At 36.4% G+C, this 20,121-nt stretch overlaps 1 protein-coding gene across 2 annotated transcripts in view; it reads right to left on the bottom strand.

Annotated features, from left to right (window-relative positions):
• The window catches only part of csmd2 (CUB and Sushi multiple domains 2), a 285,162-nt gene that overhangs the window by 90,499 nt on the left and 174,542 nt on the right, over nucleotides 1–20,121 (bottom strand). For both annotated transcript variants that reach the window (XM_042745309.1, XM_042745310.1), the window contains exons 13-25: nucleotides 16,563–16,745; nucleotides 14,656–14,982; nucleotides 13,150–13,344; nucleotides 12,251–12,389; nucleotides 10,970–11,157; nucleotides 9,464–9,652; nucleotides 9,023–9,139; nucleotides 7,214–7,429; nucleotides 6,937–7,125; nucleotides 4,707–4,876; nucleotides 4,459–4,615; nucleotides 4,105–4,296; nucleotides 525–651 (exon numbers count right to left, since the gene is read on the bottom strand). In XM_042745309.1, coding sequence (XP_042601243.1) covers nucleotides 525–651; nucleotides 4,105–4,296; nucleotides 4,459–4,615; nucleotides 4,707–4,876; nucleotides 6,937–7,125; nucleotides 7,214–7,429; nucleotides 9,023–9,139; nucleotides 9,464–9,652; nucleotides 10,970–11,157; nucleotides 12,251–12,389; nucleotides 13,150–13,344; nucleotides 14,656–14,982; nucleotides 16,563–16,745 — 2,389 coding nt within the window. The remainder of the gene's footprint in view (nucleotides 1–524; nucleotides 652–4,104; nucleotides 4,297–4,458; nucleotides 4,616–4,706; nucleotides 4,877–6,936; nucleotides 7,126–7,213; nucleotides 7,430–9,022; nucleotides 9,140–9,463; nucleotides 9,653–10,969; nucleotides 11,158–12,250; nucleotides 12,390–13,149; nucleotides 13,345–14,655; nucleotides 14,983–16,562; nucleotides 16,746–20,121) is intronic.

Genomic DNA, 20,121 nt, shown 5'->3' on the forward strand with positions numbered 1-20,121 from the left:
TGGTAAATGCGAGAACTTGCTTCTTCCGAAAGGTCAAATGATGTCACTTTATCATCATGCCATTTAAAATGTTCAAATTTTCTAAATGTTTTAATATTATAGTTTCATTGTAATATATAGTATTATATATTAGAAATATATATTATATACAGTGCACAGTATGTATGTCTTCATTTGTAAGAACAGTAAATAAAGTTTTTCAAATTGTAAAAACACAAAGTTCAGATTTGAGTTAGGGTTATAGTATTAACTAGCTGTTCATAAAAATGGAAAGTCTCCACTCAGCCAAGTAAACATATATATTACACCCCCACTATGGTACTATATATAATGTGTACCATAATGGTGATTCTTGTATGAGATGACTCAATTAAGGACATTTCTAGAGCTTAGGATTGAGACAGCAGGGTCGAAGATATTGGATGGAAGTTACATTTAGAGGTTAGATGAAGATATCAAAAGCAAAACAGAAAGATGAAGAGACAGACGGTGGGGAGGGGGGTAATGGAAGAGTAGAAACCCACCCGATGGTGCTTCCAAGTGCCGCCTCAATGGTCCAGACACAGTGCAAGTTGTGCTCATAAGGCGCTGGGTAACCAGGAGACAGAATCCGGCCCACGGGCTCATCTTTAATCATTCCTCCACACTCGGCTGGGTAAAGAAAGAGATAAACAAAGGCGCAATCCTTCAATGACAGCGTACAACTCAGCAGCACACACAGTACATCCAAAAAAAGGAGAGAAAAAAAAGGACACAAACAAACACAGTTGGGCCCAAAAGTCAGAGACCAATAGTTAAAGTCATTCTATTGTACAATTTTAATTAACACACATGAAAAATAAAATAAAATGATATAATATAATGTAATATAATATAAAAAAATAAAAAAAAAAAAAATACAAAATAACACAAAACAATTAAAAATATAAACATATAATATAATATAATATAAAATAATATAATATAATATAATATAATTTTTCCCCATTTTACATTAATTAAGGCCTATTCGGTTTGAATTAGATTTTGAAATAACATTTTTAATGAGGACTACATATATGAAAAAACACCCCAAAAACATCGGGTGTTAAAAACCTACAATCAGTTTGCCAAAAAAAAAAAAAAAAACCTTTAAGTGACTGGTCCGCTTCAGTAAGGGATTCTGCATTGGTATCTAAATCCGTGAAGCAAGGATGGTACATGGTGTGCTGTGCAGTGATGCATCATCAGGTGGCAGGGGCGCGAATAACTTTCCATTTTAAAAGAATACATTCAGCACTGAGCAGAGTTTTATGAGTGATGAGCAGAATAATATGGCCGTATATCACCTCCAGGATTAAGCCTTTCCTGGGGAGGGCATATTTCCTTTGGCTAATATCACTGATAGTGTTGGTAATATGTCCTGCCCCAGACATGACTATCAATCGTACATTGGGGCAATGGTGGTGCTGCTGGTGATGGGCAGCGGGGGTACAAATCACTTGTTTGTCAGGAGGCTGGGGCTAGAGCGTTTGACAGTTCCAGTTTCACGGATCAGGAAGTCATGAGTGCGCTATGTCCAACCCCTGCCTTCCTCATCATCATCACAGAGGTCAAATGCATGTGCCCTTACACAGCATAAACTCCTACTGTATAGACACACATACACCCTCTAGACATGGACTGAAACTGAATGAGTTTTCATACAGAATACAGCATTAATCCCTCATTCAAGTTGCCTTTATTTTATTTTAATTTTTTATTTTATTTTATTTTATTTTTTTATTTTTTTTTTTATTTTTTTTTATTTTATTTTATTTTATTTTATTTTGTTTTGTTTTGTTTTGTTTTTGTTTTGTTTTGTTTTGTTTTGTTTTGTTTTGTTTTGTTTGATTTTATTTTATTTTATGAGAGGCCTGATAGACTAAGTCTATATATCTAAAATAAACACTGTTTTACTTACAAATGTTAAACTTTCCATGAAAACAAACAAGTAATCTGTTTTAACAATTTGGCTCGACCACACACAAGATGTTTATTTGAAATTTGAATGTTCCACAATCCCGATTTTTTAATAAGTATTTTTATTTTCTTTATTCATTGTCGGATATCATATGCATTATTATTTATTTTTTGTTTTTATTTTGTTGTGTTGTGTTGTGTTTTGTTTTGTAGATTGTAGACATAGACATCTATGTTCAGCGATCGTTATACAGTAATTAAAACATACTGATTTAGGCCAAAGAATCAAGGTCTTAAAGTGGCTGATGAAACATCTCTTCACAATGACAAATGACTATAGTTGAGGCCAATTACATTTTACATTAAAATGGATTTCACTGGCTCTTTTAAATAAAAGTTAGATTTTTGACTGGGTTGTTAGCGCTTTTAGTTTTTCTTATGAAAGGACAGATTTGGACACTTTGAAGGTTTGAAGAAATTAAACAGTAAGAAATAAAAAGTATTTTTTTCTCTCTGTAGAAAATTTTAAGAATACAAGTATTGATCAACAGTAATCTAGTACTGCATCCCAAAAACAGTACTGAAGTATAGCTATGCAGTTCAATCAAGCCACTGGAGGGGCACTTCACACATTTGTTCCATACCCTTTCCCTTCACACATCTCTCCTTGAGTCTTGGACAAGCAATGACACAAATTACACCGTGGCCGTTGCTTGTAGTCATGTGAGATATACATGTCACAGCATGCAAGTGCAATGTGTTCAAATGCACACCTCAGCCTCTCAAGCCATTGTCACACATACTGAAAGGTATAATCATAGACATGGAGACAAACTTTTGAAATTTTCTTGTGATAGTGCACAGAGGAAAAATGAATTGTTGAATGCAAAAGAGAAAGAAAGTGTGAGAAAAGTGAAAAATAAGTGGTGTGAAAATCTCACTGCAATGAATCACTTTTCTAATCACTATTTTTGTCAAACATTTAAACATTCTTCTAAGATGCATAGATCTATCTATCTATCTATCTATCTATCTATCTATCTATCTATCTATCTATCTATCTGTCTGTCTGTCTATCTATCTATCTATTGTTGAGATTTATATATTGTTAAGTTGTTATTTTTTTTGTTCATCTGTTTTTCACACTCTTTTTTTGTGCTTTTATCATCATCTCATATGAATTTCGTTCTGACGAATGTTCCCATAGTGGACAGCAGAGCCATAAATCACAATAAAACAAACCCATCTTCTTCAACTCCTGAGATGACCTGCTTCGTAAGTCATAAAACTACATTTCTTGCTCTCTCATTCTCTCTTGCTCTCTCATCCCCTCCCTCTTTTCTCTTATTCTCACCAACTTCTCATTTCTCACTGTCCACCCTCTGTTTTCTACAGCACCAGTTAGTTTCCTGTTGTGGCAGATGAAAAATATTTGTTCATGCCTTTACAGCTCCATTTCTCCTATGTATATGGGCATTTCAATTTTGCCTAAAGGTCTCCATATGCTCAGGTGGGAAGCACCATAATTCAAAATTCAACAGCATTGCAGAACAGCTTGAAAAGTAGGTCTGTGATAAACTCACATTGAGGAGAACCCAGGCTAAGGGTGGGTGGTAGAAGACCCAAACACATGAAGTAAAAAAAAATTAAAAATCATAAGCACTCCAACTACTAGAACTCTCTCTGACTTGGGGGATCATATTCATGAAGCACATTCTCAGAGTGTATCATACAAGACCATGTGGCAGATTTAACGTTTGTGATAAAATACAGTAATTAGGATTTCCTGGAATGCCACAAGTTATATTACTTCTGTGAGCCAGATTTTGACTTCCTGCATAAGGGCACTCTCTGGATTCCAGTAGGAATGAAACAGACATTGCATGTATTTATTGTGCTCCATGATAAAATGTAAGTTGTAATTGTAAGTTTTCATAAATGTAAAAATATAACTCACTGTCACATTCTAGCCTTGCTATATTTATCTTTTAATAAAAAAAAAAAAAAAGTCATTAATGTTGTCCAAGTCTTTTCCCGAGGTACTGAATATCAATATATTTCGAATTACCGTATCAAAGTTAGAAATGTTATCCCTAAAGTAACTGCCTAAAGAAGTGTGTAAGTGTAAGTGTGAATGAGGTTGAGCATTCAGTAGCGTCTTACCAACACACAGTGGGAGTGGGCTGTCCCATGCTCTCCTCTCCCCTCTGAGACATGTCAAAACCTCCGGGCCCTTTAAAGTGTAGCCAGGATCACAGCTATATGACACCGTGCTGCCTGCGAAGTGACCTTTGTCCTCCCGTTTAAAACCGAACTGAGGCACACCTGGGTCCTCACACTTCACCAGCTCAAAACCTGTAATAAGACAGAAAAAAAAAAGAGTGTGTCCTTCAAAAACTCTCCTGTGCTTGGTAGATAGGTATCCATCCATTTATGCATCCCTATCCATCTATTATGTGTAAACACACACACATGTACTGCTGTATAATGGCTGCAAGGTGTCAGTGTGCTACTCACTGGTGAAGTGCAGCTCGAAGCCTTTGCTGGTATTGTCACTGTTGCTAATGAACTCCAGCCACATGGTGCTGGACGTGCTGTTTAGAGTGATGTCCATCATCTCTGTGCCTGTGAAGGTGCCCAGCAGTCTGGCACTTTTACTGCTACCATCATACACCTGAAACACACACAAAACAGTCACATACAGTCATCATATACTTTACAAACCAACATTACACAAGTACGAATGCACACTAAGTCGCAAAGACCTTAAGAAAGTCGTCCTCCTCCAGGCGGAAATCCCGCGCTCTGAGCTGGATCCCTTTACCGGTTTGGGATTGGATGGAGTAGATGCACTCATGGTTGTTACCGTAGTAACCAGGGTAGTTGGGAGAGAGTAAAACTCCTTGTTTCCCGGTTACAGACGATCCGCATTCAGCTGCAGCAAGGGAGGAAAAAAGTCAGACGACTTCTGACAAACGACCCATGATCTCAGTATAAACACAAGCACACTTATACACTCATGCTGGCAGTCAGGGGGTGGTGTGTGTTTGTGAATAAGTGCAAGTCAATTTCTCTCCAAAATTTTTCTTAGATATTGAACAACACAAATTAAATTTAAATCTAAAGCTTATTTTTTTACCTGTAAGTCAATAATTATTGAGGTATTACGGATTATAACTGATACATCAATTGTTTTAAATGCCACAAGTGAATTTAGGCATCACATATACTAATTTTAAGATTTTCTAAATGTTACAATTAACAGTTTTATTAATTTAGTGTATTAAAAAGATTCATTTTAAGTGAGAGCAAAGGCAATCTAAATGTAAAAGGGTTAATGAGCAAGCATTATTAAATACCCTGACAGATAAATAAATAAATAAAATCTCCAATGTCACCCAATAACTGATATGTCATGCATCCCTTGTAACAAAATCTTTTCTTAAAAATCATTAATGAGAAAAAATCCGGGTGTTTTCTGAATGTTTTTGGAAGAAATAACTGTCATACCCAACAGATCTTAAGTGAAGTAAACCATATGTTATTTAAGTTTAAATACAAGGACGTTGACCAAAAAAAAAAAAAAAAATCATAAACATACAGTACAGGTCAAAAGTTTAGAAACATTACTATTTTTAATGTTTTTGAAAGAAGTCTCTTCTGCTCATCAAGCCTGCATTTATTTGATCAAAAATACAGAAAAAAACAGTAATATTGTGAAATATTATTACAACTTAAAATAACAGTTTTCTATTTGAATATACTTTAATAAAATAATTTATTCCTGTGATGCAAAGCTGAATTTTCAGCATCATTACTCCAGCCTTCAGTGTCACATGTAACATCCAGTCTATCACATGATCATTTAGAAATCATTCTAATATTCTGATTTATTATGAGTGTTGGAAACAGTTCTGCTGTCTAATATATTTGATGAATAAAAGGTTAAAAAGAACTGCATTTATTCAAAATAAAAAAAAATTCTAATAATATATATTCTAATAATATATTTTCTTTACTATCACTTTTTATCAATTTAACACATCCCTTGCTGAATAAAAGTATTGATTTTATTTAAAAAAAAGAAAGAAAAAAAAAGTTACTGACCCCAAATTACTGACCAGTAGTGTATATTGTTATTACAAAATATTGATATTTTAAAAACATAGCTTTTTTTTTTTTTTTTTTTTTTTATTCATCAAAGTATCCTAAAAAAGTATCACATGTTCTGAAAAAATATTAAGCAGCAGAACTGTTTCCAACTTTGATAATGAATCATCATATTAGAATGATTTCTAAAGGATCATGTGATAATGATCCTAAAAATTCAGCTTTGCATCACAGAAATAAATGATAGTTTAAAAGTATAATAAATGTAAAAACAATTATTTTAAATTGTAATAATATATCACAATATTAAATTTTTTTCTGTATTTTTGATCAAATAAATGCAGGCTTGATGAGCAGAAGAGACTTCTTTCAAAAACATTAAAAATAGTAATGTTTCCAAACTTTTGACCTGTACTGTATGTTTACATATAAGCTGATCTAGTTTCACAAGAGTGGTAAACAAATATGAAGCAAGGGTAAGCCAGAAATACATAATTACTTGCTTCAACCGGAATGTCAAAATCATAATGTTATGAAAATAAAATTCTAAATTTAACATCTAAGCCATTCCAGCACGAATTAAATTGAAGAAGTCTGGTCTCCAAGATACTTGTATGCTGATATCTACCATTACATTAATGCTGATTAAGCATTAGACTAAATTTAGGGCTGGTGCTGTGGTTTTATTTTCAGATAGTGAGTCATAACCTTTTTCTTCCTGTCTGGTTTTGAGCAGAGCTCCTAAAAATTATGCTGCTTTAGTCTTACTTTGAGATATGAAGTTTCAGCATGTGCGTGTGTGTGTGTGTGTGCATGTCTGAGCACATGAGGGGAAATTTGTATAATTTGCGAACAAAGCAAAATGAAAAGCATGTGACCACCTACCAACACACCTTGGCAGAGGGGAACTCCAAACCCGCCGACGCCCCCCTAGACACACCACCCTCGCAGGCCCCTCGAGACGGTATCCCGGAAAACAGGAAAAGATTAGCGCGTCCCCCACCCTGAACTGCAGCCCCTTACGAGTGCTGAAGGGGGGGACGCCGGGATCTTCGCAAGGCTCCAGATCATATTCTGAGGGGAACAGAAGAAGGATTGATATTTTGTAGCTTCTTCTGTTATAAATGTCATGTAGTTTAAGCTGCTGTGCAAAGGTCTCTACCTGAGAAAGTGATGTTAAAGCCCTCATAGGACACAGAGAAGTCAGAGAGGAAACGGATCTGAGCGGTGTAGTTGCCAAAAAGTCCAGCACTGAGAGGGGGCGGCAGTGTAGACCCGGTCAATCTCCACAGGGGTTGAGAGAAACTACCATTTTCTGTGACTAAAAGGTGGTCGTGTGGACTCTCCAAGTGAAAAGTGTGAAAGGTAAACTGGACACCTGCGGAGATTGAGAGATTGAGAGAAAACACTGGATAACGATCAACTGTTTATAAAGGCTTCAATCACATAAAACTGCAGGAAAACATATGTCAAACTGTCAGATGTCTAGGGCCCAGTTGTTCATAAGTAATCTGATCGGATTTTAGATCATAATCCGACATTGGATTGGAGCAAATCTCGAAAATGTGTTGTTAAAAAAAAAAAAAAAAAGGATTCTGAATTTGGATTAGATCACAAATTCCAATCTTGGTTTTGATCTGGATTAAATCCTCACTTTGTGTTGTTCAAAACATTTTAGTAAGATTTGGATACTTTTGACCCAAAAAGATCCCAGCAGAAGATATATATCATCACTGACTGTAAACCACATTGGCAGAATCATCAGAGATGGACCAGTCAGAAGTGTTATTTTTGTAAATACAATGCAAAACTAGAATGCAAAACATAGGCATTTTTTTCTCATCTCTCACATCTCTTTAAGAGCTCCATAGAGCACTAGTAATCCAGATTTGGAAATCTGAAAAGGTCTGTATCTGGATCAGGGAGATCCAATCCAATCTTGCTTTGAAAAACCGACACAAAAGTAAGATGGGTTACCTGATCCTGGATAGAAAAACATGGGATTTCCAAATCTGACTAAAATTGTATCACAACAGACAAAAGGCACAAACAATGACACACCACGTAAACACTCAAAGTGCAAAGCGGAAAAAGTATGTGAATCCCAAGTCTAATGATTTCTCCAAAAGTTAGCATCAGCTGCGTTCAATCAATGAGGTGAGATTGAAGATTTTAGTCGAAGCTGCTCTGTACTATAATAATAAAAAAAGAATTGCTCAATTTTGGAGTTTTCTATTCAAAAGAAGCACTGCCTCATGTGAACTGCATCTCCAACAAAAGAGGTCTCCGAATGCCAAAGATTAAGGATTGTTGACTTGCATAAAGCTAGAAAGGGTTCGAAAAGCATCTCTGAAAGCCTTGATGTTTATCAGTCGATGGCAAGACGAGCCTGGCTTCTCGAGTGGGCGTCTTGCAAGAAGAATCCTAGAGTGTCAGCTAAAGACTTACAGAAATATCTGGAACACACTAACGTTTCTGTCAAGGTGATTATGATGCATGAAACGCTAAACAAGAACAGTGGAGGAAGAAACACTGCTGCATTTGTCAAGTCCACAAGAGCATGTGGATGTTCCACAGTGGACAGGTCAAACTAGAGGGAAAAGAAGACTTGGAAATTTAAGTATGGTGGTCCAACTAGATTTGAATGTAGTCCTGACCACAACCACATTTGGTATGATTTCATGACAGAGTGATTCATGCCATAGAGGAACATAATTGAACGGAACCATTTCTGTAAAATGAAATAGTGCAAATTCCTCTTGGCTGTTGTTCAGGTGTGATCTACAATTACAGAAACCATTTGGAAGTGGTTACAGCTGCCAAAAGATAGTCATCTAGTTATTAAATCTATACTTCTTCCATCTTATACTGTTTACAATGTGTGTTAATGGAAACATTATTGCTTGTGTTTCATTTAAAAATACTGTCTATTCCTGTCAAAGAAAGAACTTGCTTCAAAAAGTGGCCTCACCTTTACCATGTGAAGTTTCAATCATCCACGTACAGTTGAGGTTATGGGGGTAGAAGTCAGGAAACCCAGGGGACAGAATAGTGCCGCTGTTCCCCTGAATAAACCCGCCGCAAAGTGCTAGAGGAAAGAGAAAAAGATAAAGGCTATTTGTCAAAACGCTGAGCGCAATCCTACTGAAACAAACTTTACAGGAAGTGCCCTTTTGAAGGACATCAACATATGAAGGCGAATTATTCCTATCATTACCCAAGGGGAAAAATCAATAATGGCCTTAAATATTCAAAGCCTTGTGGAACAGGAGAAGGGAGCGGAAAGGGTAGCTTCAAACCGTAAAGGCCCTTCCAGTCTGGGAGCGATTACATCGCTTGAATAAATGACCTATCTCTAATGTGTCCTTTTCCCTGGCGGTGACCATTTTAGTAGGTAAAGAGTGGACCGTACCATCACAGCTGGGCAGAGGGCGACTCCATTGGAAGTTAGGCTCACACTCAAGGGGCTCGTGGTCACTGAGGGTGTATCCTGCTTCGCAACTGAACGTCACCAGCGCCCCCACATAGAAATCATTGCCATGCCGCTGACCATTGACCGGGATTCCAGGATCAACACAATGGTCCGACTGAAGCTGCAAGGCTGAAGAGAAAATACACAAATATTATTGTAGAATACAACCAATGATTTTCAGGGCAGAAGTTTATTCTAAATGCATTAGAAACTCGGTATCAGGGCAACTTATATACTATCTATCTATCTATCTATCTATCTATCTATCTATCTATCTATCTATCTATATACAGTATATATATATATATATATATATATAATGCGTATTTACATATATTTAATTGTGAATGGTCATTTCCCATTTTTACATTTAGATTTCCTTTCATGTCATCTATTGCTCACTTAATGTTCAAAAACATCAATAATTTAATAACACTCTTAAATGTACTCTTGCAAATCTCAAAATCCATTTTTTGTTATAAATCATATTGTTAAAAAACCACATCTAAAATTACTGATTTTAGTTTTTAGTGTTTTATTTGTAATTTATTCAAAAAAAAAAAAAAAACAAACAAAAAAAAACATAGCATTTAATATAGTCTTTTAATTAGCTATCAACCATAACTTAAAATAATTATCAGCTTATCCATGTCAGTCAGACTTTTAATATTTGTGCATCTCAAGTTTATGGAATGTTCTGCCTATTTGGATCATTCAAAAGTCATATCATTCTTGTAGATGCAAGTAATACCAAGTCTTCGACAGCACTTTCTGCTTGAATTGATGTACTCAATAATTTAAAAAGAACTGAGATTTATAGAGAAACAACAAGAAAAGGTTACAAACATGAGTCATCCCAGCATAAAAGCCAATCTTTCAGTTCACAAAATTGTGATAGAGCTAATTCTACAGCCGTGTGTGTATGAAAGTGTGTACAGTTGCATGTGTCATGTGTTTTCACATGACTGAAATCATCTCACAACATAATCACCATCCTATTATATCATAATTACAGAACCTGATAAAAATCACTGCATATTAAAGAGCATGTGACTGTTATTTATAATGATGCTTTCATAGCTGCTAGTATTCACAGGTATCTGTGCTATCAGATCCTTGTAATTGCAGCCATGAAATGCATTGGAGAGAAGATAATATCTAACTAGCATGCTTTGACTAAATTCTGAATATTGTAGGAGACTTTGAATATTAATTTCACTAATCATGTTTCTTTCTTTTTTTTTTTGAACAATGCAATTAATAGTTTTGTGATATTTTAGCATGTGCATTCTCAAAATAAGTACATAAGTAAGCATTTATAAGTAAAATGAGGTCTGTGGTAAACATTCTTTGAATTACAGCATACATATATTATGGAAATAAATGTTACCAAAGCAACGCTTTTCAGATCAAAACAGTAATAAATGCAAGAGTAGATCATCATACTCTCATATCGGATGCGGAAGCCAATGTCCGAGTGACTCTTGTCAGTGGTGAAGAGCAGGTACAGGAAGTTGGAGGTGCTGATGAGGAACTGTGGGACCTGTGTACCCTGATAACTGCCAATCAGAGGGGAAGATGGATAGCGTCCATCTCGTACCTCAAGAACATCGTAGTTAACCTCTGTCCGGAATCTGTGGATCACAACAGCGCTATGCATCAGCATGGCAGCTTCTCCACAAAGGGATGCTACATGGATTCATCACAGTCTTGTTCACTTGTGTTCCTGCAGGATATCACATATTTACAGCTAGAAAAGAGATACTACATCATTCAAACTGAAAACTCAGCTCAGTTTGAGTTTCCTGCAGCAGCAGCCCACTAAAGCCCTGCTGCTTTCGGTACTCACAGTCTCAGCTGTCCCTCCAGCCTCACCTTTAAAGAATTTTCCCAACAACAACTGATGGTAGATGCAAACATTTATACTAAACATGTACACATACAGAAAATAAAGAAACCTCTGGAACCATTGGAAGAAGAACTCTATAACACACAACATTTGCGTAGCAGGAGAATCAGTGGATGAGACTGCATCAGTCTGTCTCGTGCCTTATGCTAAAATGTATATGGACACCCTTTCTGATTAATGAGTTTGGGTATTTTATTACTGTAACTGAAGACAAATTTTATTGCTACTATATACAATGACATTCTAGAGCATGCTTTTGGGAAATGCACCCCTGGACAATGTTTGAAACGTGCCTCAAGATAAATAACTTGCCTGTTAGATTGCTGTTGAATTGTCCATTTGTTACATTTACATTTAGTCATTTAGCAGACACTTTTATCCAAAGTGACTTACAAATATGGGACAATAGAAGCAATCAAAACCAACAAAAGAGCAATGAAATGCAAGGGCTATGACAAGTCTTGGTTTGCCCAATGCACTACACGTAGCAAGTTACAGTATATATACATATACATATATTTGATGTCCTTTTTTAATGTTCAACAATCACATATGACTGTAGATAAACCCATTCTATATAAGCAGAGGCAAGAGATATTTATATTGATTCAGAACAAATCCTTGTGATAGCTTGGGAAATAAATAGCCAAATACTCTTATTTCAAGTCTACAGTGAACATCTGCAGTGCGCTATCGTGACCTATTTATGAAATGATGATAACCAATAGAATGAAAGACAGGAGGGGAAAATGAAACCGGGTGGCTTATTAAGAACAACATGACAGTTCAGAAAAGAGAAAGCGAAGTCTTGTACGTACTTGTCAAAGATGATCTTAATAGGATATCCTGGCGGAGCCTCGATGATCCACTCACAATTGAGGGCCTCTTTATAAAGCTCAGGCCAGCCGGGGGACAGAATAATGCCGCTAGAAGCCTTCAAGTTTCCACCACATGGAGCTAAAAAAACAGGAGAAAATGACAAGAGTATTTTGTTGCCAAATTTTAAGGCCAAAGCTTTTTTTTTATTTTTTTTATTTTTACATGCTGAATATTGACCCTTAATAAAGTAATGATGACCTGTAAAATTGCATAGCATAAAAAATATTTGACCAAGAGAGGATCTATACATCACAGACTGCCGTCTTGACTAAATTCAAAGAACCTGCAGGTTTGAAGTATTGCAGTGTTGATGTTACATTTTCAAATGTTGTATCTTGTTCTTGGATGGCCGCAGCTTTATTCACAACATATTCAATTCCAAATATGTATTCAAATTCAAAATGCAAAATCAAAAAAACAGATTGTGTTCAATGGCTGAGGTGGACGATCACATCTTTCACTGTGTACTGAAAGGGCATCTTTTAAAAGGCATTACTCAATAAATGGTTAAAATCATTTGTAGTTAACAGCAGTGCTTAATATACAAAAAAAAACAAAAAATAAATAAAAATAAAAGTTTTTCATTTGGAAGAATTCAGGCAGTTAATACTTCTAGAGCACATTCTGAAAGTAAAGATTATGACTTTTTGTTCCACTGACATTTCAGAAGCACCAACATTTTGGTCTCTCTCCGAATGTACTTAATGAAAAACCAAATTGAACAAACTTTCTAAAAGTTCAGTAAAGTGCAAACAGAGTTAGAGTATATAATTTTGTCTTTATTACAAGCCGACTTGTGAATTATGAAATGCGCATATTTATTCGAAAGAGGACTGACCTTCACAACGTGGCACAGCATTGTCCCACACAACATTTCCATCTTTGAGAATGCAGGAGATGGTCTGAGATCCGTGGGTCTTCATAAACCCCTCCTCACACAGAAAAGAGATGGAGCTGCCAAGCTGTAGACTCTCACCAAAGCGCTTTCCGTTTACTGGAACGCCAGGGTCGGGACACTCGTTATGCCGGAAAGCTGAAAAAAAAAACAAAAAAAACAATGAGGCAAGAATATGAATTATGGAAGAGAAGACCAAGGTAACTTCAACCTTAAAGGCCAAAAAGCTGGACACAGCAACAACAGCACTTTATTTATAGTATTAAATCTTTTTTCCCCCCTTTGTTAGTCCAGTGCCTATCCACATTTTGTAAAAAAACAAATAAACAAATAAAAAAAAGAATTTGTTTTCATGAATGGACAACTTTTACAAGGCCCCATATAAATTAAAGAGGGAGTTCTCAATATGGCCACTGAACTGAAGCCTTTTCGGTTCATCGTTTCAGCTGTACAACTACACTAATTCATTTTAGTTAGAACAAAATATTGATTTATGTGCCTCCCTAAGTTTCTTGCTTCAGTAGGAAGCTTGGAGCTACTCAGTACCCATCGACAGGACTTCAGAGAAGATGTATTACAGCAGACAAAATCTCTCCAGAAAATCTGTTCATTCCGGGCAGAGCACAGCACTAACAAAGCCAAGGTCATGGGTTCGATTCCCCGGGAAAGCAGGAAAACTGACAAAATGAAAAACTGTCATTGACACATTCAACGTAAAACTAAAATCTTTAAAGCTCTTATTGTGTTTCCCTTCATGCATTGGACGTGAATTCCTTCTTCATGATAAACATGTTGTCTCAAAAGGGTCTCAAACGCAACGATTGTGCATGCAATCCATCACCATCATGTGCCAATATACCCTTCGATGGAGTTTGTCATCTTCTTAATTAACATGAATGATTGGAGCATCCCTCCCACTCCCCCAAAAACACGCCGCATGGGGAGTCAAACCATGTGGGATCACCTCCCGACAGCTTCAATTAACTGTGGCTTTATTTAATTATATATGTATTTGGAAATAAATTCTAATTAAATCTGCGGCTCTTGTTGTTCTTCCTCACACGGATACTCAAGCATCTATCAACTTCGCTGCCATACGCTATGCCCCATGAATAGTGATTACTGAAGGACGACAGATATCGAGTCATGAAATACAGACAATTCTCTCCTGAGGGGAAATAAAAACTTTCTTAATCTGTCTCATATAACAAGACAACTTCTGTGCTTTTTTTAACTCCTAGAATCTTTTCAAATTTGGTGCATGCCACCACTGACAAAACATCTGAACGCTATCGTTATCTATTATACATTGACTTTTTGGTCTCTAACTTCAATGTGACGGTAGACTTAAAAGTATGAGCAGGTTTTCCCAAAATAACTTGAATTAATTATTCATTTTTACCACCGAAAATAAAAAGTCATGAATCTAGAGCTGTCTTTAAAACGTACTGGTGAAAGTGATGTTGAAGCCACGTTCTGTGTACGTGTGATCAGTCAGAAACTCCAGCCTGGCCACGTGGCCACTGGTAGTGATGGGTGATGGCAGCACATCTCCAGAAAAGGTGCCCAGAATTGGTGATTCTGCCTTGCCGCCGTCTTTAATAGACAGGAAGTCAAACTGTTTCTCCATGCTCAGGTCGTTGAAGGCCAGGTTGATGCGGCTCTCTGGTTTGGCGATTATCAGCCACACGCAGTGCATGTTGTTTCCATACTCCTGAGGGTAGTTTGGTGATAGCAGGACCCCAGACGGAGTTGTGAAGTTGAAGAAACACGAAACTGAGAAAAGGACAAAGAGATAAAAGAAGCAACAGTTAAAGCACAGGAGGCATCGTGCGTCAAACTGTGAGGCAAACCCGAGATTAAAACTGCCACTGAAGCTAAAATGCATAGAGAGGTCATTTGTTGTTGCTTAAACAATGCAGCAAGCCAGAAGAGGAAAAATACAGCTTGGAGGATGTGCACAGTGTGATAGCAGCATCCGTAACCGAAACTTATAAGACCTCTCAGACCCTGACAACAGACATTTTCTGAAATGTTCACTTTTTTTGCTCAAATAGTCTACACTTTTAAAAATAAAGGTTACAGAAGTTTTTTTTTTTTTTTTATTATTATTACTAGTTTCTTCTAAAGGTGATTTGGTAAATTTTATGTTAACATACTCCCATAAGTGTGTGCCAAGACAACCAGAAGCAAGCCATTCATATGTTAATTTCCCCTGAAAAGTATAATGACTCTGCCTTTGTGAAAACATTTATCTATTGAAACATTTATCCATTTGTTGAACCTGACACTAACACAGCAACATTGGCTCAACCAATGGTGTGATTTTGGGGTGAGACTACCTGTTTGCTGACCAATGGAAGACTGAACTTAAATCCCTCACCCTGGTAAATAAACAGGCCCTACCGTCAAATGGGGGTTTCTTATATATCCCGCAAACCACACCAAGTGAGTGGCTAAAATAATAGTGAATAAAAATATTAGGTGCATGACCACCCAGGGTACATTTATACTGTGATCTTGTCTATTGCAGAAGATAATAAGACTGAAGATGCTGCAGAGAAAGGGAGTGTTTATCTGCTGGGAATATCCGCAGGCATTAACTCATTTTCAGGATTTGGGACAAGGCTAAGAGGGCAATAAGCATCACTAAATAGCCATGGGGAGAATGAAAATGAGCTCAGTGGTGGACTGAAGACAAATCGTTACAGTTCCACCTCATATGAATGACTTTGCTGTCTGAGCTAATAATAATGTCATAAAATAGCAGAAAACAAAGTTGCGAGTCAACTGCAATTTCACTGATGTAATAGGATGGTAGCCATTATAGTGACAAATGACTACAGTCTGGGGCAAATTGACGTTATGCATGAATCCAAATAATAGAGAAAGAACAATAATATTGAAACAAGTTGGACAAGCATTAACTGCCATACAACACTGTATGTTATGACACTTAATTCAAGCAAAAACCTTTCTTTACTTAGCGGTAGCAAACAAGAAAATCAACTGACTGATTTTTTACAAACATGTCTCTTTATATTCCTACTTCTCAAACAAGTTTTCTTCTCCAGTTCAGTTAAATTTGTTAACTTCATTATAAGACTCTAAATAAGTAAATAAAGGAACTAAATGCATTAAATGAACTGTCGCTTTGTCTTTAACTTGAGTTATAGTTAATGATTTAATGGCTCAGTCGGTGCGAGGAAGTTTCGGCGGGGACATACTGTGCTAAAGACACTGCCATTAAATTCACTTTCTGACGTGCCCAGACAGTAATAATGGTGCACTATCCTCCCAGGTGTGATCATGTGGGTGTGGAAAGTAATGCATTTTGGGTAAGGTCTGCCACTTACACACACAGCTTGGCTTCTTGGCTGACCACTGATTATTTTTCTGGCAGGAAATGTTCTTTTTTCCTACCAGCTCAAAGGCTGGAAGGCATTCAAAGTATAGCTTGTCTCCATGTCGGAAGCCTGTGCCTTCCCTCTTGCCATAGGCTGGGATCCCAGGGTCTCCGCATCCACCCTGGTCGATTTCTGAAAAATAAAAATAAGCATGAGACATACATTATACCTTGGGACAAGGTCCATTTTGGCAAAATGTATTTCCATCAAGGTTTTACAATAGAAATGAAAAGTCAAATGTAAGGTCAGTCTCTCTGTACCCCAGGCTGACAATTTATATATTTTGCCTATACTAATTATTCAGTCAGTCATTCATTACATTACTCATTTTTATTTCTCTTGCTATAATAAATAAATGTTGTAATAAGCATATAAATGCAAAGCACACAAATATATATATATATATATATATATATATATATATATATATATATATATATATATATATATATATATATATATATATATATATATATATATATATATATTCTTTTCAGTATTTTAATTTGTAATTAATGCATTTTTACACATTAATTTGATGGCAAAGCTACATTTTCAGTAAGCTGTTTTTATCAATGGTATATATGGTCTGTCCCCACCTCTATGTCACATATGCTGGAATGAAAAGATTTTTCCATAATCACACACGCCCACTCCTTTGCATCTTTCTCATTCACTCCATCTGACAGCAAAGCATATCCATGCAAGCTACCTCCATTGCTGCCCCAATGACATCTGTAAATGGCTTGCTCTCCCAGTGAATTGTCTTTTTTCACTCTGTTCCCTTATACTCTTACCTGTCTCAAAGTGTCAGGGCTCATTTAGAATCACAAGGCCATAGCAAAATGATTTCTGATTTAAAAAGGTGTGACTCTGATGCCTAGGTCACTTTAACAGAGTAGATGATGTATGAACATTCAGATGTGCCTTGATGCCTTCCAACCTCCACATACTGCCAGAGAAGCCAACATTTCTCCAGTTCTGAACAGGTGACAGGTCGCTACCTGGACTGAATCTCTATCCTTTATCTTGGGATTTACACCCTGAGTTTACTTCTGACCATATCAATCAGTTAAGGCAAGAGGATTGTGAGAGAAAATGTCTCCTGAGCTGATAAATGTTACGCAGCAAGTCATCCCTGTGGGAGTGTTTGTATTCGTGATTCCTTAAGTGTCCCAGCTAACACTTTGTTACAGCTGTCTTCTGCTTGGTGACAAACAAACTGTCTCTGAGAGCTGACATGTGCACTTTCATAAGGGGCTGCATTAGTTATTTACCCATTTCAAATTTCCTATGATTTATTCATGTCACTTTGATTTTTTTTAAACTCTGAGAACACAGATGGAAGTCAATGACTTCCTAATGAAGGATTACTAATAACGCAGGAAGGCACGAGTGCAAATAAATCCATTCATCTTTACCCATCATACGAGTTAAGAATTCTTTTTTCCCCCAGCATGCACCTGGGGTCGGCAATAGGCTACGCTCCATTCTGTATTCAGCCATAACAATTCATATCCAGAAACACAAGCTGTAAAACAGATCTGCATATGTGCATATAAAATATTAAGCAGCACAACTGTTTTCAACATTGTTAATAATGTTTCTTGAGCACCAAATCAGCCAATTAAAATGATTCTGAAGGATCCTAATACACACAGAAAACAGTTGTTTAAATTGAAATAATGTTTACTGTCTAACTGTATTTTTGATCAAATAAATGCAGTCATATATATATATATATATATATATATATATATATATATATATATATTAATTATTCAATAAAAATTGCAGTATTTCAAAATATTTCTGGTTTTACTGACAACAGTAAAATATTAGGAAAACATAGACATGAACAGTTCCCTCACCACACCACCATTCAACTTCTCTTTGGAGCTCCATTTATGAGTTATATAAATGCAGAAGATGCGTAGGAAAACAAAAATGAGTAAGAAAATAAGAATCTTAAAGTGACATTTTAAACGTGAACCCTCTAGTGTAGAGGGAAAGAGGATATGCCCCTGGCATGCCTGCTTTCTGTGTGTCATTTTTGTATTTTTTTTTATATGGCTGAGATCAGTTCGTAAAAAAAATAAAAAAAAAATAAAATGATAATAATAATAACGTGTTTGTCATCAGTTATGATGCCCTGTTCTTAATGGAGCGTCAAAGATGCTCAGATGTCCATTAGCCTCAGAGCAATGTAACATGCTGACATGTGGTATGATTGACCAGCAAACCTTGACGTCATCTAACTTCTTTGCAGACAGTTGCCTTGAAGATAAGGTAAGTGTCCCTGCTATTATAAGCATTTTGATCCAGAATATACAGTATGTACATATAGGTTATAAAAAGACAATGGACATACAACAGTGATCTTTACTGTTTGGTGGATTTTCTCAGCAAATATTGCTATACGTGATTTGTTTTTATTAATTAAATTAATTAATTGCTATATCATGTACTTATGTATGGATCTAGCTTAAAACTAGCATTGTCTGCATTGACTTTCTGATCAATTATGCTTCAAAACTGAAAATCTGAGATGCTATAATTTAGGGGTGCATCTTGTCCCGCAGGCAGGGAGGCAGAGGTTCAAAGAGAATCCTCAACTTAATTAAGTGTCTCTCATTGTTTTAATCATGTTTGGGGGAGGGTATGAACACTGCTCCACTTCCATCTTATGTTTCTGCAGTAAATAAAATGCATAAAAAACTCAGGAAGGCTTATTGTGGATCTGACAGCAAATATTGGTTTGTAATTTATGAAATGTGCCAAAGTCCCCCATGTGCAGTGCAATTCTGAAAGAGGGCCAGGATGAAAGCTCTGCTGTTCTCGTTTCCAATCAGACACAGACTCTGAAAACTGAAAATTAGTAGCTGCTCTTGCATGATATACTTCCCATCCCATAGCCCTCATTCCAGCAAGGTTAAACGATCACAGGCTGCTTTGATGACCCTCGCCACATGTGCTAAAGGAATAATGGTGAAGCGAGAAATAGAAAGTGAACAGGAAATAAAAAAGAACAGACTGTTCCCGTACTCTCAGTAGATACCCAGAGAGTGCAGCAAATAGCAGGAAGCAACAAGAAAATTGAAAAATTTGCTCAAAGGAAATTATAAGGTGTGTCCTTACAAGATTTGACCAGCTATGTGTATAACATAAATGTGGACATCTGCCAATGACCTCATTATAAAATGTCTGCTTTACCCTAAAAATGACATGCAATCAAGAACAAAGTAAACAAAGAATCCCAAAGAAGCCCACCCATCTGATTCATATGAGACATAAGTGGTTATGGTGATACAGAAATAAAGGAGGAAAAAAGAACAATGCATTTTTGATTACAGTGAAAGATCATCACTGCAGTGACAATCACGGTAAGAGTCTTCAACTGAGAATACTGTTTACATGATAATTACAAAATGCATAATCACAGTCCTCCAAAGCTATATGACAGTTTTGTAGGTGATCTACAGATGTTTTAATTAGGGATGTCTATCGG

The sequence above is a fragment of the Cyprinus carpio genome, chromosome B19 (assembly GCF_018340385.1).
Source record: "Cyprinus carpio isolate SPL01 chromosome B19, ASM1834038v1, whole genome shotgun sequence".
In the NCBI taxonomy this organism is placed as follows: Eukaryota; Metazoa; Chordata; class Actinopteri; order Cypriniformes; family Cyprinidae; genus Cyprinus; species Cyprinus carpio.